This window comes from Filicampus tigris, chromosome 15 (genome assembly GCF_054856515.1).
Source record: "Filicampus tigris isolate MCC_2025a chromosome 15, RoL_Ftig_1.0, whole genome shotgun sequence".
NCBI lineage: Eukaryota > Metazoa > Chordata > Actinopteri > Syngnathiformes > Syngnathidae > Filicampus > Filicampus tigris.
Genome location: NC_141231.1, coordinates 16,093,888 through 16,110,571, shown reverse-complemented (window position 1 = coordinate 16,110,571; position 16,684 = coordinate 16,093,888). Strand labels below are relative to the sequence as shown.

The following is a 16,684-nucleotide window of genomic DNA, read 5'->3' as shown; positions in this document are numbered from 1 at the left end:
TCAAGAAACTCAATTAGATGACACGCCATTCGAACAGTGAGACAATCACATTCGGGCACCTGAGTGCGACCTGGTGCTTGGACGCGCTAACCTTTCCTGTTTCTTTAACGGGCTTATGAGATTACGCACCGTTCAACTTTAAGCCGGTTGGTATTACTTCACTTTATTTGGAAATAAACTGCGGTAGTTTAATGAGCCAGCCGGGAAACGGCCTCAGCCGTTTTCACATCTGTACTTGTCACATTTAACCAACTCGGTGTCGCTCAACCTTTATAATCCATTTGAATCTTTATACTTAATGTACTCACGAATGTGCTCAATTGGAGGTCAGAACGCTACATACTTCAAACGCCATTAAGTCTTTGTCGAACTAGAAATTCTACCATTATGACTATTACTGTTACACGTCGTGAATGTTAATTGTGCCACTGGGCAAAGGAGGGAGTGTGTATTAACACCTGAGCCTGAGCACTGTTGCAACGCTACCAACAGCACCAAACAGAAGCGAAACGTTTTAAACCTCGGTCCGGACAGGCTGGCTGCCCCCCTTGAATGATGATGTGAGATGTTTACGCGCGTGTGCGCGTGTGCGTTTCCCTTGACAGAGCGCAGCAGACACTGGTGATTGCTGCTTGAATTCCAAATGTCGGCGGCTTGAAAGCGTGTACTACTTTAAATGCAATGGTGTTCGTGTGGACTAGATTGTGCATAAGTTAGGAGTAAATGTCGCTGGCAAACAGGCACAAAGCTTGGAAGTAAACTTGTTTCTTGACCATGCAGGTCATAAAGGCTCACAAGAAATATGGAAAATTGAGGTCAACGGCGATGATAAACAATGGCTGGGCTCACCTCACGCTAGCTCATCACTGATGACCGCGCGATTAATTACATCGCGAAGTGCAATGAGTGGAACTGCTTTCGAGTCATTTGGGTTTTGGGCCACCACCCACGCGATGCGTTTATCCTGCTTGGTTTACTAAATATAATCATCTGGATGGAACAAACTAAATGATTAATCACTTGGGATATGCCAGATAAAACAGTATCAGTGTGTGCGTGCGTGTGCGCGGGGAGGTGCCGGCCGGCCTTGCATTGACTTTGTTTAAACGACGTTTTTTTTAATAGGCTCATTTGGGGTTGATTACGCTGCAGCTGGAGGTGAGCTGGGATAAAATAGATACCTTGGTCATCAATTACAATTTCTTATTCACGCCATCTTTACAATTTGATGTTATATGCGCCCCTAGTCGTCTCAACACGGCATTTTGATTACAATTGCGCTTGTGGGATATGAGTTAAGTAGCAAAATCCGCCCGTTTTTATCCATGACAGGGCGTGGGCATTTTGTCACCGACAATGACATCACAGTTGCTCGGGTCACGACCAATCAGGGCTCACCTGTTTTCTGAAGCGGAACCGTGACTGGTTGTTACCTTTTTCAATCGACAGAAGTGGCAAAAATGGCCGCCCCCTGAGATGGGTAAAAATGGGTGGATTTTGCTGCTTTAATTCTTATCCCGCAAAGGTAAAATGAAGGGGGGGGGGGGGCCCTGTGTGGAAGACTTTGATTTGAAACTTTTCCTTCCCTTCGTCTTTTGCCTGAAGCAACGCATTCCTCCGATGAAGTTTTTGTCTTCATAAAAACGTATTTACCGGTAATGAGATCATACATGGACATACTGCAGTACCAAAATAGAAAATGTTAAGTGCGGATAAACAAGCGCAGCAAAAATAAGGACATTTTGTTATTGTCCTGAGTGAGGCACGCAAGGAAGAGTCAAGATCTTGACTGGAGTTAGCTTGTTAGGCCAGGTCCAGTCTGCATAACCAGAATGACTCTTGACGCCCAGTCTCTAAACTTATGAAAGGAGCACTACTGGATTTATATTCTTATTTAGAGTAGTTAAGCAACCAGAGTGAAGAAAAAAAAATTCACTCAAGCTCATCATGAAAACTTTTCTTTAACATACGTCACATAATAGCAAGTTCAGCCAATGACCAATTTCACATTTGTTCCAAGCCCGAGGTACATTTTAGATGGTAATTCAATTTGCTTTCACTTTTCCATTTTGATGTGCACAAAATGAGTCTGTGCTTTTTTTTTCCTCCTCTTTTTGATTTCGTTCATTAATCAAATTCTGTCAGTCTACTGCGGAGTGGCCGCTTGCCTTCACTAACTCACACGGTGTTGTGGCGCCGAGCATCCATGTGGAAAACTAGGCAATTTCGGCTGCAGGAAATGTGCTAAAACGGGGCGAGGCAACCTCAGAAGTGTATCACGTCTACACGCTGCGTGTGTACATAAGAAATATGCAGCTTCTCTTCCCGGGTATTTCATCTCGTCTTAAGATTAGAAAGCAACAAATCAGAATAATGTATCGATCCCGAGGTGTGAGCGCCTGAGAGAGTCTGAGCGGAAACAAGGTCCAACTCATTCATCACTAGAGACTAATCGAATAGCAGTCACTATGGTAATCAATGAGCGTGTCACTGATTAGGCGAAGAAGGATGCACACTTGGCTTTTAGAGGATGCAGGAATTCACTTAGTCGGGGTCCGCACAGGTGAAAGCTTGCCTTTTGCTACCATTGATGTTATCGGATGGACGACTTCAGAGTGGTTACACTTTATCTTGATGACATCCTCTACCTATGCCTCTTTAGCATATTAGTCACACACCGCAAGTCTTAAGAATACATATACAAGATAACAACCAAACAACAAAGTTTTGGTTTGTTTTGGGGTTTTTTTCTTTTTTTTTTTTAAATGACTGGAGACTCGCTCACGTTCTCTTTCGCTGCTTTTCCACAGTACAGTACTGGTAATAAACAATAACAGTGAAGGATAAGGGGCAGCTGTATTTACTTTGTTGCATGTTAGCCGTGAGAAGGAGACAATTATTTGAGAGGAGACCGAGGGTAGCTAGAAAAAGATGACAGCGGTAAAGTGAAGTCTGTGGAAAAAGAAGAATTCAGCGTCCTGTGTAGGGATGTAACGATTCACTCAAGCCCCGATTCGATTTGCGGTTCCCGTATAAAACAATTGTTTAGTTTACAAAATGCAAGTCATTGTCCACTGGTCACAATCGCAGCAAATACACACTTTGCGCAAGTCGTTATCTTGGATAGCAAAAATGCTAAAAATTGTGCCGCAGTCCCCCAATATTAAAAGCAATCGTTTTTACATTCAAAGGCTATCAGTGTCGATGATAACTGCGTCTTCAAAAACAAAAAAAAGGTTTAACAAGGAAAAAGAACAATTTTTAATGCACATTCAGTTGAAAATAATGTTGTGAAAATGTCCCCTCTGTCATGAGTATACAAGTAAAGCATCTCCATTCCACTTCATCTGCATCTCAATAATCCAAAAACTCTCACTTCTTAGCGTTCGACAAATGCAAATGGTGTCCAAATTCCTATCCCTCTGGCTCATGAAGTATTCATTACAGCCCGCTAGTTCGCATAGCAATTGAAAAAAACAAGACCTGACCTTTCTAATGATGGCAGTTACTCGCCTGTGCCCTGGCTAAAAAAAAATAAACGCTCGATTTTTAATCACAGTGAGACCGTGCACAGAGCTCAGCGGCGACTACTGCTTCGGAGGGATAAGTCACAAAATCCCAAATAAACATGAAACTTGCTTACCCCGCTGATTCGAAAGGCTTTCTGTCCGGCAAAGCATTTAGAGCACCGTAATTTTGAGAGGTGCTATGGAGACGTTACAAAATGCTTTGGATATAAAATGCCAGGGACCAAAATACATATAGCGCATCACATTTTTTCAAAGTGATTTCTTCTTGACACGAAGTGCATAATGTATTCATACTATATAAACGTGTCCTTTGCATAGATAAAGGTAAAACGGTACAACTTATTAATCGATAATCATGGGTGGTGGCACTTATGACCACGCTGCCAAATTACACACTCGCCGATATGCGCCTGTCGCCTGTGAAAAAAGCAACTTAGCTGCCGAAATGTGGGTTGAAAAACTGTGTTAGGGAGGTATTATTTAGATTAGCCCGGTTGTGACGCCACAATCATACCAAAATCCAAGTCACTTGCTCACAAACATTTTTGGAAATCACACAATAATTGACTTGGTTGTGTAAATTCACACAAGATGGGTAGGCAATAGGCATGCATACCGGAAATCCAAATTATTTGTAAGCATCGTACGTATGTATCCTTGAGGCGTTCAAATGATGGAGGAAAGGTTATACGGTCTTTTCTCATCAGACTGTATATGATGGGGCAGTCGTCCCAAAGCTTCAGTTGAGCAACAGTAAAAAAAAAAAAGTCATAATTGAGTCTACAAACATAAAATTGATAGATCCCCATTTTTGTCCACCGCAATCCCTTTTTTTCCCCCCACACGCGCCTATCTCATAAGAATATACATAAAGGCAGACTTACATTATGTGACACACTATTGCAGCAGTCTCACATGATGAAACATTCACTGTGACAAGATGACAAGGGGAAGGTGGTTGGGGGATCCAAAACAAATGTAACAGAGTTTTATCTTTAAGACAAAGTAGACTGTGGGAAAAAGATACAATGAAATGTCAATATGACCATTTAAAAAAAATAATAAAAAATACACCACTGTTTACATAATTATTCCAATCCCTTAGTGATAAATCACAGTACATAGAGAAGTAGACCATAAGAGTGCATTCAAGGTAGAAACGTTCAAATTAAGCAAAGTTCCAGGAAGTTCCATGTTTGGGGGGGATTCCGTGTATATGTGCAACATGCATTGAAAAACATGGCTTTGTGTATTTAATCGGTTCAGAAAACAATAATGGCATCGTAAACGCAGAATAATTTGGGGATTCTCTGTGCTTGTTCAAGACAAACTTGAAACTTAAAGGGAAGTTTAAAATTATCAATGAATTGTAGTAATTTTTTTTAAGAAAATGCTCTTTGCAGGCCCACTAGTTGAAACACAGCATTCTGATTAATATTGTGTTTGTAGAATATGAGTAAATATTGTGCACAGAACGTAAACACAACTATGGAACGTGCATTTTGGATGCCAATCCGAGCTCGAATTTTAATATATACAAGCCGCACCTTATACCAAGTGTAAGTCGCAGGACCAGTCCAAAAAAAGTTTTAAAAAAGTATGACTTATAGTCCAAAAAATATGGCTCTCGCTTTTTCTTTTTTTGCAGCCGGGATCTGTCCCGAATCCCCCACGAATAGCGTCTGTTTACTGTACTTGTTGTTTTTGTTTTTAACTGCAGCCTATTTTCCTCACAGGGTCTATGCAAACCTTTATAGGTTATTTACAGGCTCCAGCGACTTATAATAAATGTAAGGGTATATTGCACTTATATTTTATTACAGAATGATGGAAAAAAAATTGTTGCTTCCGCAAACCACGCCTTATTAACTTGACCTGAGGCATTTGCAGGGTGGATTTAACCAGTTTCATTTTATTCTATGGTCTACCGTTTCGACCAGCAAAGATTCCGTGACCTTTTACTCTGCAGTCTATCAGCAGCAGACTGCTAAAAATGTCACACAGTTATTGCCTTGCACTTTCTGACCCAAACTCAGCAACACTAAAAAAAAAAAAAAATTACATTTAAAAAAAAAAAAAAAAAAAAATGAAACAAGACATGCTGGAGAACACACAGGCCTCACAGTAGTCCAGCCCTAAAATGGACTTTACAGCTGAAAGTCCAATTTCACTGCTAATCCCTCAATTTAGATTTATGTCAAGGACAAAAAGATGAACATAATACCAAGACATAAGCTGATTTTCTTATTAAATATTCACACAAAAGCAAGGAGAGCAAAAATGCTAAAGTAGAGAGGGCAAGCGTCTGGAATGGCAACTTTTTACATCCGTAGCATCTTGTTGAAAGATGGCCACTGATTCAATATGTACTTCAAGTACTGATGCATTGATTTTAAAGTAATGGTTTAATGTACCACCACTTAATCAGCGTGAAATTTGAAACGATACATTCAAACACAAACGAAGAGGATACCGCTAACGATATGATGAGAATTAATTGTTTGCAAAACCTCATCTTGGGGGGGAAAAAAAAACCTTATCAAGCCTCTAATGTGAATTTACATGTTGACTGGGTTCCACAGTGGAGAATTGATCTCTGAGACGCTGAAGAAGCTCCTCTACGAATACCAATCAGAGGTAATTAATATAGTTAATGGACTCGCTACTCGTCTGTTTGTGTGGTTTATTACTTCCATTATAGGGTTTGTTTAAGGGAGAGAAAATCGGCATTTATGATGCTAAAACTAAGGAAGCTATAATGAGCAACACTTATGCAGGCATACACCGCTCTTCCACTGCACAACACCGGTTTCGTTAGCCCGTCTATGGCATTTCCCGTTTTCTATGAGCGTGAGGCTACCGAACATACAGCATGTTAGGTTACTGACTGGGATAAGTGGTGCTAATGCGTTGTTAGAAATATGAACACAAAAAACAGTTGACCCCTCAACATGGAACCCTTAAAAAAAACAAAAAAAACAATAAACAAATGTAATTTCTGTGATTTCTGAGATCAAATTTTGGAATTGTAACAACACTAACCAATACACCAGAGTATCATCTCAGTCTGCTTGTAAGCCTGGCCAACCACACACTCCAAATTGTACCTCATAGTATCCGGTTTCCCAGTAAGAAAATCAACTGCACATCTTGCCGATCGAACCTGCTGAAGATTGTGGAGGTGAAACGCTTGCAAGAAAAGCTTTTAACAGTTATAATAATAGCAATAACAGATACTAAAAGGAACCTTTAGGCGGATTTGACAATCGAATGCAACACTTCCAAAACTGTCACACTGTGATTTAAAGCGGATGACTGAGACGCTTCGGTGACGAGAAGGTGACAAACATTAGAGGGAAAAGATGAAGAATGGTTGACAGTAGGGGGCAAGAGGACAACAGGTTCGGATAATGTGTTGAAAGGCAGGTGTGTGACACAAAGGGATTACGGTGAGCTGGTCCAACCTGCGAGTTCATTAAACAACAGAGTAGTTTAAGGGCAGACACAACCAGATCAAAGTGAACTAATAAGTGCTTTGCGGCTGGGGCAGGATCAATGACCATCGACAGGAACCTCAGAGAGAGGGGGAAAAAAAATCTTCGAGGTGATCCTTTTGTTCCACAAGGCAGCTCTACGGGGAATTTTCACTCCGCTAATGTGTTTTTTTTTTTCCATTATTTCTCTGCAGTCTACTTACGACAAAGCTCTACCACTAAATCAATTTATCGTACAGTTCGGTTCATTCCCCCCATTGTCTTTGATTGCTGATTACCATTTTTACCTGCCCTGTTTTGCCTTTTGTTTCTGATTATACCAATGGTGGAAATGTGGTTTAACAAGGTCAACCTCACGCCAGAACATAGGAAAAGGTTATCATGGATTACACGGAAAACGTCCCAACTGTGACCACAACTGCGGATTACACGCACTGTTGCATCTTGATTTTTATCTTTCGAACAAACAATCCTTTAAAACTGATGGCTTTTGTGTCAGACTTGGTTTGGATTCAGATTTGGCGTCCTGTCTGTTTGGACCTGTCTGAATAAGTTTCCCCTGGTCTAGTCAGCTTGTATTTTTCAACTTTGTGACATACTGTATGCAGTCAGTTAACAGTCTAAAAGCTGTGTATCAATCGTCTATGTCATTACACACGTTATGCACATCAGTCATGATGCTTTTTTTTAAATAATTGCACATTACCGTATTTTCCGGACTATAAGTCGTACAAGTACAAGTCGCACCAGCCATGAAATGCATAATAAAGGAGGAAAAAAGATATATAAGTCGCACTGGAGTATAAGTCGCATTTTGGGGGGAAATTTATTTGATAAAATACAACACCAAGAACAGACATGTAATTTAAAACATGAATGACGAACAATTTCAAATAAAAATCGAATAGAGGCAACAACAGGCTGAACGGTATGCTTACGTTACATTACACAACGCCCCCCCCCCCTCGCTAATATTAAATGCACAAGCGAGCAAATGAGTAAAATAGACGTATTGGGCACCACTCGCAAATCCAAAATTGGACATACGTGTTTTTCACAGGACAGCGACGATATATTAAAATGTAGCCGTTATTTACATTTTAACCGTCTTTATTTCCTCCTCAGTGCTGCTCTTTTGTTTGTCCTTTGTCTCTTGTTGTTTGAAAATATATTAACACAAGAGCCAATGTGTGAATATTTTGGGCCTGGACAACTTAATTTGCCTGACATGATTTCAAAGTACATCTACCTACCTATATAAACTTCACACCATTCAGAGTTATACTCTGGACATTTTATGTTCAAGATGCAGAAAAAAAAAATAGATCATTCTCTCTTTTTGAAGTCCTGCTACATGCAAACCCAAGAGGCTATTTGCAATAGAATTTGTACAACAACAAAAAAAATACAGGGACATAACAAATTGGAATCCACTGCAGACTCATTTCACTGAACTGCACAGGGAGGACTTCAATTCTAAGTTCAATGCATCAGTAATAAGCTTTGCTACCCAAAGTTTATATCCCCTCATTTGCTTTGTGGAAGAGAGCACTGCCTGAAGGTGGTTTAGAACTTCTTGTAACAAAAACTGGTGAAGTACTCCTGGCAAATGATGCGTACCCGTTTGAATTTAGAGTTGTTGGGGATGGCGCTGTCTCATGAAAACTGCTTCAATCATTCTATATAAACGCATTCATGGAAGCTCCTGTCAAAACGTTGCAAGCGTGAGTGTGCCCCCTGGTGTGGCATCAAGAGTGATGTCTCATGAATAACTGAAGCGGGATTCTGTGTTATTTCTCAGTTGTTATTTCTGAAGAGCAACCATGAAAAAGGGGCCTTAGCAAACATTTTGACAAAGACCTTCTGCGCTGTGATGTCCGTTTAGCCTTATCAAGGATCAAATACGTTGCTTTCCACCTTCTTAATCGCCACCTTTTAGAAAAGTAGTTAAAAATGTCCTGTCTTTGCTTTTCCCTCCTCCAGCTAACAGAGAACAGAGTCTATCATTTCTCAAGGCAGTTTGGATGTGACAGAGCCATACAGCTAATTTATGGGTCAATATAAGCTTCCCCCACCACCGACAGACGCTGAAAGCTGTGCTAGCCTGCGGCAGAGATGAAGACGGGGCGCAGAACCGCTAAATCACAGCGGTAGAACATAAAGGACAGGTAGGGGGAAAAAAAATCTTGTGCAAGTTGCCACTGCAGAAACTTGTGTAGTGGAGACACATACTGTATACATATACAGTGCATAGAAAAGGTCTGCACAACCCCTGGAAGAGATCAGAGAGGTACACCGGGGTGATGCCATTTAAAGATTTGAAGACAAATAGAAGGATCTTAAAATGAACTCAAAAATGTTTTAACTCTAAAAGGAAAGGCACAATTGGGGTTATGTGCTCCCTCTTCCGAGCTCCAGTTAGGAGGCGAGCGGCAGTATTTTGGACCAACCGGAGACGCTTGAGGGAGGACTGGCTGACTCCAAAATAAAGTGCATTACAGTAATCTTGCCAAGATGTACCAAAGGCATGGATATTTACCTTGGACAGAGTAGTAGTTTTTTTTCTCCTCGCCAAACAATGCCGAACGCAGCTAGTTACATAGTCGCGCCCCAGAAACTCTTTCAGCCCCTTGTTGTCACATGAGATAAATTCGCCAACAGGCTTGTACAGTCTTCTTCGTCACGCAGCAGTGGAGCCTTTGGAAACCCATTTGTTACGTGTTTGGATGCCGCTCCATGGCCAGAGTTGCTGCCCAACCGGGGATAGCGCCTGTCGTCCGTTGCCAGCGATGGTGAGAGTTGGTAGCCAAACAAACAACAGAGACGGCACTCGTTCCCTATGCTCATTAAACTCAACTCAACTCTTTGCAATCAATTGCTCCTGGCACTGCTTCAGACTTCCATTTAACATGAGTTTGGCAATTGTGAATACAACCACAACTCCAGTTACGAAAGGGTGTGTATACTTGCGCAACCATATTATCTCTGATGTTTATTTTTACTTGTACTCTTTAAATTGTGTTTTTTTTCTTCAGTTGAGTTGTTCAAGTTAAATGTCTGTGAAAAGACAAGAACATTTGTCAATGGCAGTGAATGAGTTAAAAAGGTAACCCACATTTTATTAACTCATTCACTGCCATTGACAAATGTACTTGTCTTTTCATAGTCCAGCCATTCAATTTTTCACATTTCTTTTCAAACGTTAGGGTAAAAGAGGGTCTGAAAACGTAGTGAAAATGAGATAACTGAAAGAAGCTTTTCATCAGAATGTCCAACATGTACAAACTGGAGCTCCCGGAAATAAGAGGGTATTGCAAATCTGCCAGTATTGTCTAATTTGTTCAAATGTAAATATGCCCATCTGTCTCCTCTGGAAGCAAGTCAAAGTTGGGATGTCCGCCAATGGATTAACCAACAAAGTACAGCAGAAGAACACAGATTTACATAAATGAGTAAAAGTGTGCATCCATCCTGCTTGTGAAAAGAAGGAAATTAGCTCAGATGGTCGTAACTATTCCACAAATAACTTGAGCACTGGCCAGTCAAGACCTGGAACATGGCGGGAACACAGCCATCAACGTCACAAACTGAAGGCTCCAACACTGACACCTTCAGGTCTGAAATAGGTCTGCGGCTGAGCAAATGGACCAAGGTATGTTTACTAATGATCAGATGGAGCGTATGCTGACTACTTGAGCCACAATAACCAGTAGCAACTGTTAAGCACGGAGGTGGTAGCATCACGCTGCGCGGCTGATCTGGCTGCCGGTAGAACTGGTACATTATGCCAAGACAATGGAATGGTGAAGAAGTACTACCTCATAATTCCCCAGCATTGTCGAAAGTATGTTCTACAGTACCTTTTTTTTTTTTTTTTTAATTTAGGTCTTTTAAGTTAACAGCAAGCCAAATCGGCAGATCATTCAGTTAGTGAAGGTTTACCCTGTGCGATGAAACCTGCATTCATTCAGTTTTGGCTACTACCGAGTAAAATTCAGGCTCTAAGAGCAGCATCACCGTGTCAACAGTGTGTGTCCAGCTCGACTTGTTGTCATGACGACGGCGAGCTAAATTTCTGTGCTTGCCATGGTGGTATTTCTGTGTTGAAAATTAGGTAAGAAGAGGAAGAGCAAAGTGTGGATTGTAGCTGGGGAAAGGTGACACTTGGGATGTCAGCGTTACAAACCGAGGTGAGTCACGTTAATAACTTGCGCTTACAAACATTAGGCGGCAAAAATGAAGTGCGCCGGTTTCTCGTCATCTTTGTGTTTGCCGCTGATAAAAGCGTCTGATTGTGTGAACGTGCTGATATACAAGCCATGTCATGGTGTTTTCCAATTAGTAGATTTGCTGGGAGAATTTCTCTCTCTTTCTGACACTGCTGGTAATCTATTCAAACATATGTTGGGGCACAAAATGGTTCCAATGTTAAATTTGCTCCTCATTGAGGAAAATATTTCTCAGCGCTACAGTGGGAGGTGTCGCACCACTAAGGTTGACATATAATAGCCGTTTTTTTTTTTTTTTAGTTGTATTTATTTTGTATTACATTAACTCACTGCCAGACATTTTCCAACCCTCTAGTACCCCGAATTTGAAAAAAATAGAAATAAGTTTCTAGGTTTGAATGGCTGGACTGTGAAAAGAAAAATAAATACGAAAATGGCAGTGAATGAGTTAAAATAATTTGATATTGTGCGCAATATCTCAGAGAACATCACTGGTAAATTGTACATGGGAAAAATAAGGAGAATGTTCTGACTTTATTATTACTGTATTCAACTAACTACCGTACTTACTAAGTAGTCATCTTAACTCAATTGAGTCTTTAAGCAAGCTTTTCAGATTTTGACCCAACTCTGGTGTAACACTCCTACTCTTTAAATAACACTTCCCTCACACTGAATTTCTTTAAAAAAATAACTTGGCAGCTACCTGCTGGTCTGCAGTCAGCCATTTTTTTTTTTTTTTTTCACGCAAAAATGACCGACAAAATGGAACCTCTCTGTCTGTGTCAATGACATGGAAACCTTTTGGATTTGAGGGGAAAAGGCTGAACATTCTATACATTTTTTATTAACTAAACTATTACATTGCGCTGTAAGTAATAATGACGGTGGAAGTAGGAAAATGCCTCACAAACATTCTGCTTTACAATTCATAGTTCAATTGCATTCACAGCTGGCAAAACAAACGGCGGAGCGTAAGTAATGAGTACAATTAAATCTCCATTCTCGGAAGGTGTAAAATGCATGTTGGTGCTGTGACACGGCTTAATGACTCATCTCAAAGTCCTCATTAAGAATATTAATGACACCGAAGTTAAATCATCTGCCTTGAAAATCGTCTATTGCAGACCCCCCCCCCCCCCTTTATGTAAATGAACACACACGCAATCCCTTTTCACACTATAAGGGTCAAGAATCAGCCAGATGGGGGTTCTCAGATCTGCTTCAGACGTATTTTTCCATTTTTTTAAATAAACCACGGTTCATCGGGTCACTGATGAGCTGCGACCTTTGCCTCACTGTAAGCCAGAAAACTCATAAATAAATGCAAAGTGCGAAAGCGGGCTATGTGCGCAGAATCTCATTTCACTGGCGTCTCACCGCAAGGAGTCAAACAAGAATAGAGGCAAAGAAACATAAAATGTTGAAGCCGTCCTCCACTAACCAAAATTCACTCGATTCAAGTCTGGCATTTGTAAAGTGCGTCTGCTGCAGTCAAATTGGCCTCAGGCTTTTGACACGATGGCGCTCCTCGCCATGTATCAAAGTTTATCTCATTAACCACAGAGTCTGACGAGGGGAATTGATGATGTAAGCCAGTGTTAATATTGAGGTAGGGGGAGCCAAAACTGACATGGCGCCTGCATCAATTCCCAAGGAGACAAAGTGAGGAAGTGAACAGAGGAGAGAATTGTAAATGAACACGTCCGTGTAGATTCTCTGTCATCCGGGTCACGGGAGTTCAGTTCAGAACTGGCGAAGCGTTTGGGATTAAAAGGTCTTCAAAAAGCAAAAGTTGCTTCGATTCAACTTGTGCGGATTTTACGTTGCTTTTTTTTAAAAAATCAAAGTACGGTAAAACAACAAAATCGCTGACTGAAAGTGAACACTGAACAGACTGGAGAAAAAAAAAATGCAAGAGTGCGTCAGCTTAATTGTCAAGTGAAGAGACAGTAAGTGAGCAGTAAATATATTCAAAACGTAAATTCTAACATCCAATTTGTTCTGATTATAACAATTAAGAATTAATTATACAAATGTTATTGCTTTTTGTTTGCCAGTTACCCATTTACTCAATTCATTGTCTTCTTCAACAGTCAAATCTTAATTTCAATGAGAAATTATATTCCCAAAGGTCGATGAGCAAATAAAACAATATATTGCTCATCCAAGGACTCTTCATCGCTATTTCTTGTCGTAAGATATCCACATGCCAATGTGAAAGAAGCCAGATTGCAACCTCGGAATGAACCTGCTCTGAATATATGAAATTGTTTTGAGATGATGTTCCGTTTAAACAGTTTGGGTTTTTTTGTTATTAAAAACGGTCCAACGTGAAGCTTTGCACTCCTTTTATTGTATTCTACCAAGAGAAAGGTCAGCGTTTTTTGGGTTATTTTTTTAGGGGTTTATTATTATTATTGGAAACTTTAGCAACTTTTCCTGTACATGTACTTTACTTAAAATGACAGTAACAAAACAACAACAAAAAAAAAAGAACTAAAAGGAGAATGGCAAATAGTATACCTTGTGCTCATCAACAACCACGCATTTGTAGTTTTCCATTAGGATACCGCCACAGATCATGCGCTTTCATTTCCTGTTTATATTTCTTCGACAACCTGACTAGGCAGCAGAATCCATTTCTGCCTGAATTATTTGTGAAAAGTTCAATCCATTTATCATGCCCATCCCTTCTTTCAACTTTGGTGGATGATGAATACAATCTTATCCTTTCGTTCCTGCGCTGTGATGAAGGGCTTAGCATTGGCGCAATCAGGAGCAGGCTCTGGCCTGTGAGCTGCCATAATCAGGTACTTCGAATATTAACCAGATAATTTTTTTACTGCTTCGTACTCCAACTGGACTCCGCTAAAGAAAAACTGGAGAAAAAGACAGTTTTGACACACATACGTCTGACCTTTTTCCCAAGAGCTCATGCTCTCCTAGCAGTCAAACAGGGCTGGATACAATCTGCGTTTTTGCTCTCAAGTGGCGCAATACAGCGGCGTAAATCGACAAAACTGCACGCAATTGATAATCTGCAGATCACAATCGGCCCTCTTCCAAACGTGGATAAAAAAAATGTGACATATTAAATGCTTCTGCCAATGCGAGTGCAGCATAAACAAACAGATCAAACACACCTTTAATGCGAACTTGACGTCAGCCAAACAACACATACAAACACATCCAAGAATGCCTACTGTGGCTTTAAATTACAGCAAAATAATCAAAACATGGCATCAAAATGAAAAGAGTCCGCCCAAGCCAATGAAATAGTATGAGCCATTTAAAGTGGAAATCAACCCAAACATATTTTTGTCAAGAATATGTTCCCAGCAGGCCCACTAGTTGAAACACGGCATTCTGATTAATAGTGTGTTTGTGGGATATGAGTTAAGCAGCAAAATCCACCTGTTTTGAGCCATCTGAGGGGGCGGCCATTTTGTCACTTCTGTCGACAGAAAATGACATCACAACTACCCATGGCTCAGGTAATGACCAATCGCAGCTCGCTTGTTTTCTAAAGCTGAGCCGTGATTGGTCGTTACCTGAGCCATGGGTAGTTGTGATGTCATTTTCTGTCGACAGAAGTGACAAAATGGCCGCCCCCAGGGATGGCTAAAAACGAGTGGATTAACTCTTATTCCACAAACGCGATATTTATCAGAATGCCTTAAGTTTCAACTAGCGGCCTTGCATAGAACATATTCTTGAAAAAAATATGTTTGGGTTGACTCTTGATATCTATATGAATTCTATTCGTCTTTGTTACTTGCATGTTATCAGTGCCTGGTGTTGAAAAGCTTGTTGTTGTTTCATGTGTTCCATCATGTGTCCCTCTACATCAGAGAACTCATAGCACAGAAGGAATTAGCCATCTGTCTGTCCTTTTGATGTTGTGTTTTGGACTTTTTTACTGGACAGCACTTTGAGTTGCTTTCTTTTTGTATGAAAAGTGCTATATAAATACATTTGATTTGATTTGACAATTCCGCACCGCATCCTGGCCACTCAAGCATCTGTAAGGATTGCTCATTGTTGTATCAAGGTGTATAAAACCACATTTCTCCAGGAAAAGAAAACGGTCCACAACACCGGACAACCAGAGCTGCTTGTTGCAGCCGCGGCAGTCGCAGCCCGAGAATAACGCGACTAAACCTGCTGCGTAAACAAACAGAGCGAGAGCAAAGCGGCACTGACCTGTGAGCACGGCCTTGGCGGAGGGTTCGGCCAGGTCCAAGGCGGACTTTCCGTCGGTGTTGCGGATGTTGGGGTCGGCTCCGTGCTGCAGTAGAACTGTGCAACAACAGGGCAGACACAGACAGTTGCTCAGCTCCTGGACTGACATGCAAACTCCCTGACACACGCTTCGCCCCAGTCCTCCCCCTGAGGCATATCCAGTTGCGAGCACTGCTCTCCCTGGACCTCCCCGTTGCTCCTCAACCGTCCCCGCTCCTCCTCCTCCTCCTCCTCCGGCTGTTCCTCCTCTGCTGCTAGCACCGCTCCCTCGCCTGCCCCTGGCCGCCCCGGTCCTGCGAGCCATGCCGCCGGTGTAAACAGACATGCCGCCACAAGAGCGGCGAGGGCAAGGCTACGGCACCGCGGCCACGCGAACGACGGAGCAAACAAAGCGGCTGCGTGACCACCTCCAGAACGCATCGCACTCGCGTGCAGCGGGAAGAGGGGGGGAGGGGGTTGGGGGGAAATAACACAAAAAAAAAAAAAAAAAAAGAAAAACGAGTCCGGCGGAAGAAAGCGCACGGCTACAACTAATCGAGGTGGCAGCGGTGATGAGGCGGGCAGGCGGCGCGAGTGGAGAGACTCGGGCTGTGTGAGGGATGCAGCGGAGAAAAAGATGAAAGAGGTGGGGGGGGGAGGGCTACGAGTCAGAGAGGATGGGAGAGTAGGGCGAGAAGACTGGAGAGAGAGCAAAACAAGCCGAAGAGTTGTTTGGATTTAAAAAAAAAAAATGTAGGTCTAGGATGATTTTAATAAGAATGAAGCTGTGAATGGAATCATGATGATTGGAAAAAATTAAATGCAGATAAAAACTGCGCTGTCCCTGTTGTGATGACTCTGAGCTTTGCAACAGGTACTTAACATGTAATGCCAAGACGTAACGGAGCCGAAGTGTATCATTAAACATGTCTCAGGGTGCCGTTCTTGAAGTAATTTCCATAGCGGGTCCAGTCTGACGTACAGTTTCCGTCACGTCTGCCTAGCAACAAGTGGCCTCACAGGCGTACGATCATGAAACGTATCTGCCGGGCTCTTTTAAGTGAATGAGTCACACAATGCTAAAACATGACACAGTGGAACTCAAAACACCACAAAAGATGGATCATTTGGATTTTGAACAATATTTTCCAGGAAAATAAGCCTCTTTAAAGGGGAAGTCAACTCAGATGTAATTTTTTCCAAGAAT

General features: G+C 41.5%; 1 protein-coding gene across 1 annotated transcript in view; it reads right to left on the bottom strand.

Annotated features, from left to right (window-relative positions):
* LOC147135751 (poly [ADP-ribose] polymerase tankyrase-1-like) overlaps positions 1-16,684 on the bottom strand; it is a 60,707-nt gene that overhangs the window by 36,797 nt on the left and 7,226 nt on the right. Inside the window, exon 4 of the mRNA XM_086053305.1 lies at positions 15,460-15,555. Within this exon, the coding sequence (XP_085909431.1) occupies positions 15,460-15,555 (96 nt within the window). The remainder of the gene's footprint in view (positions 1-15,459; positions 15,556-16,684) is intronic.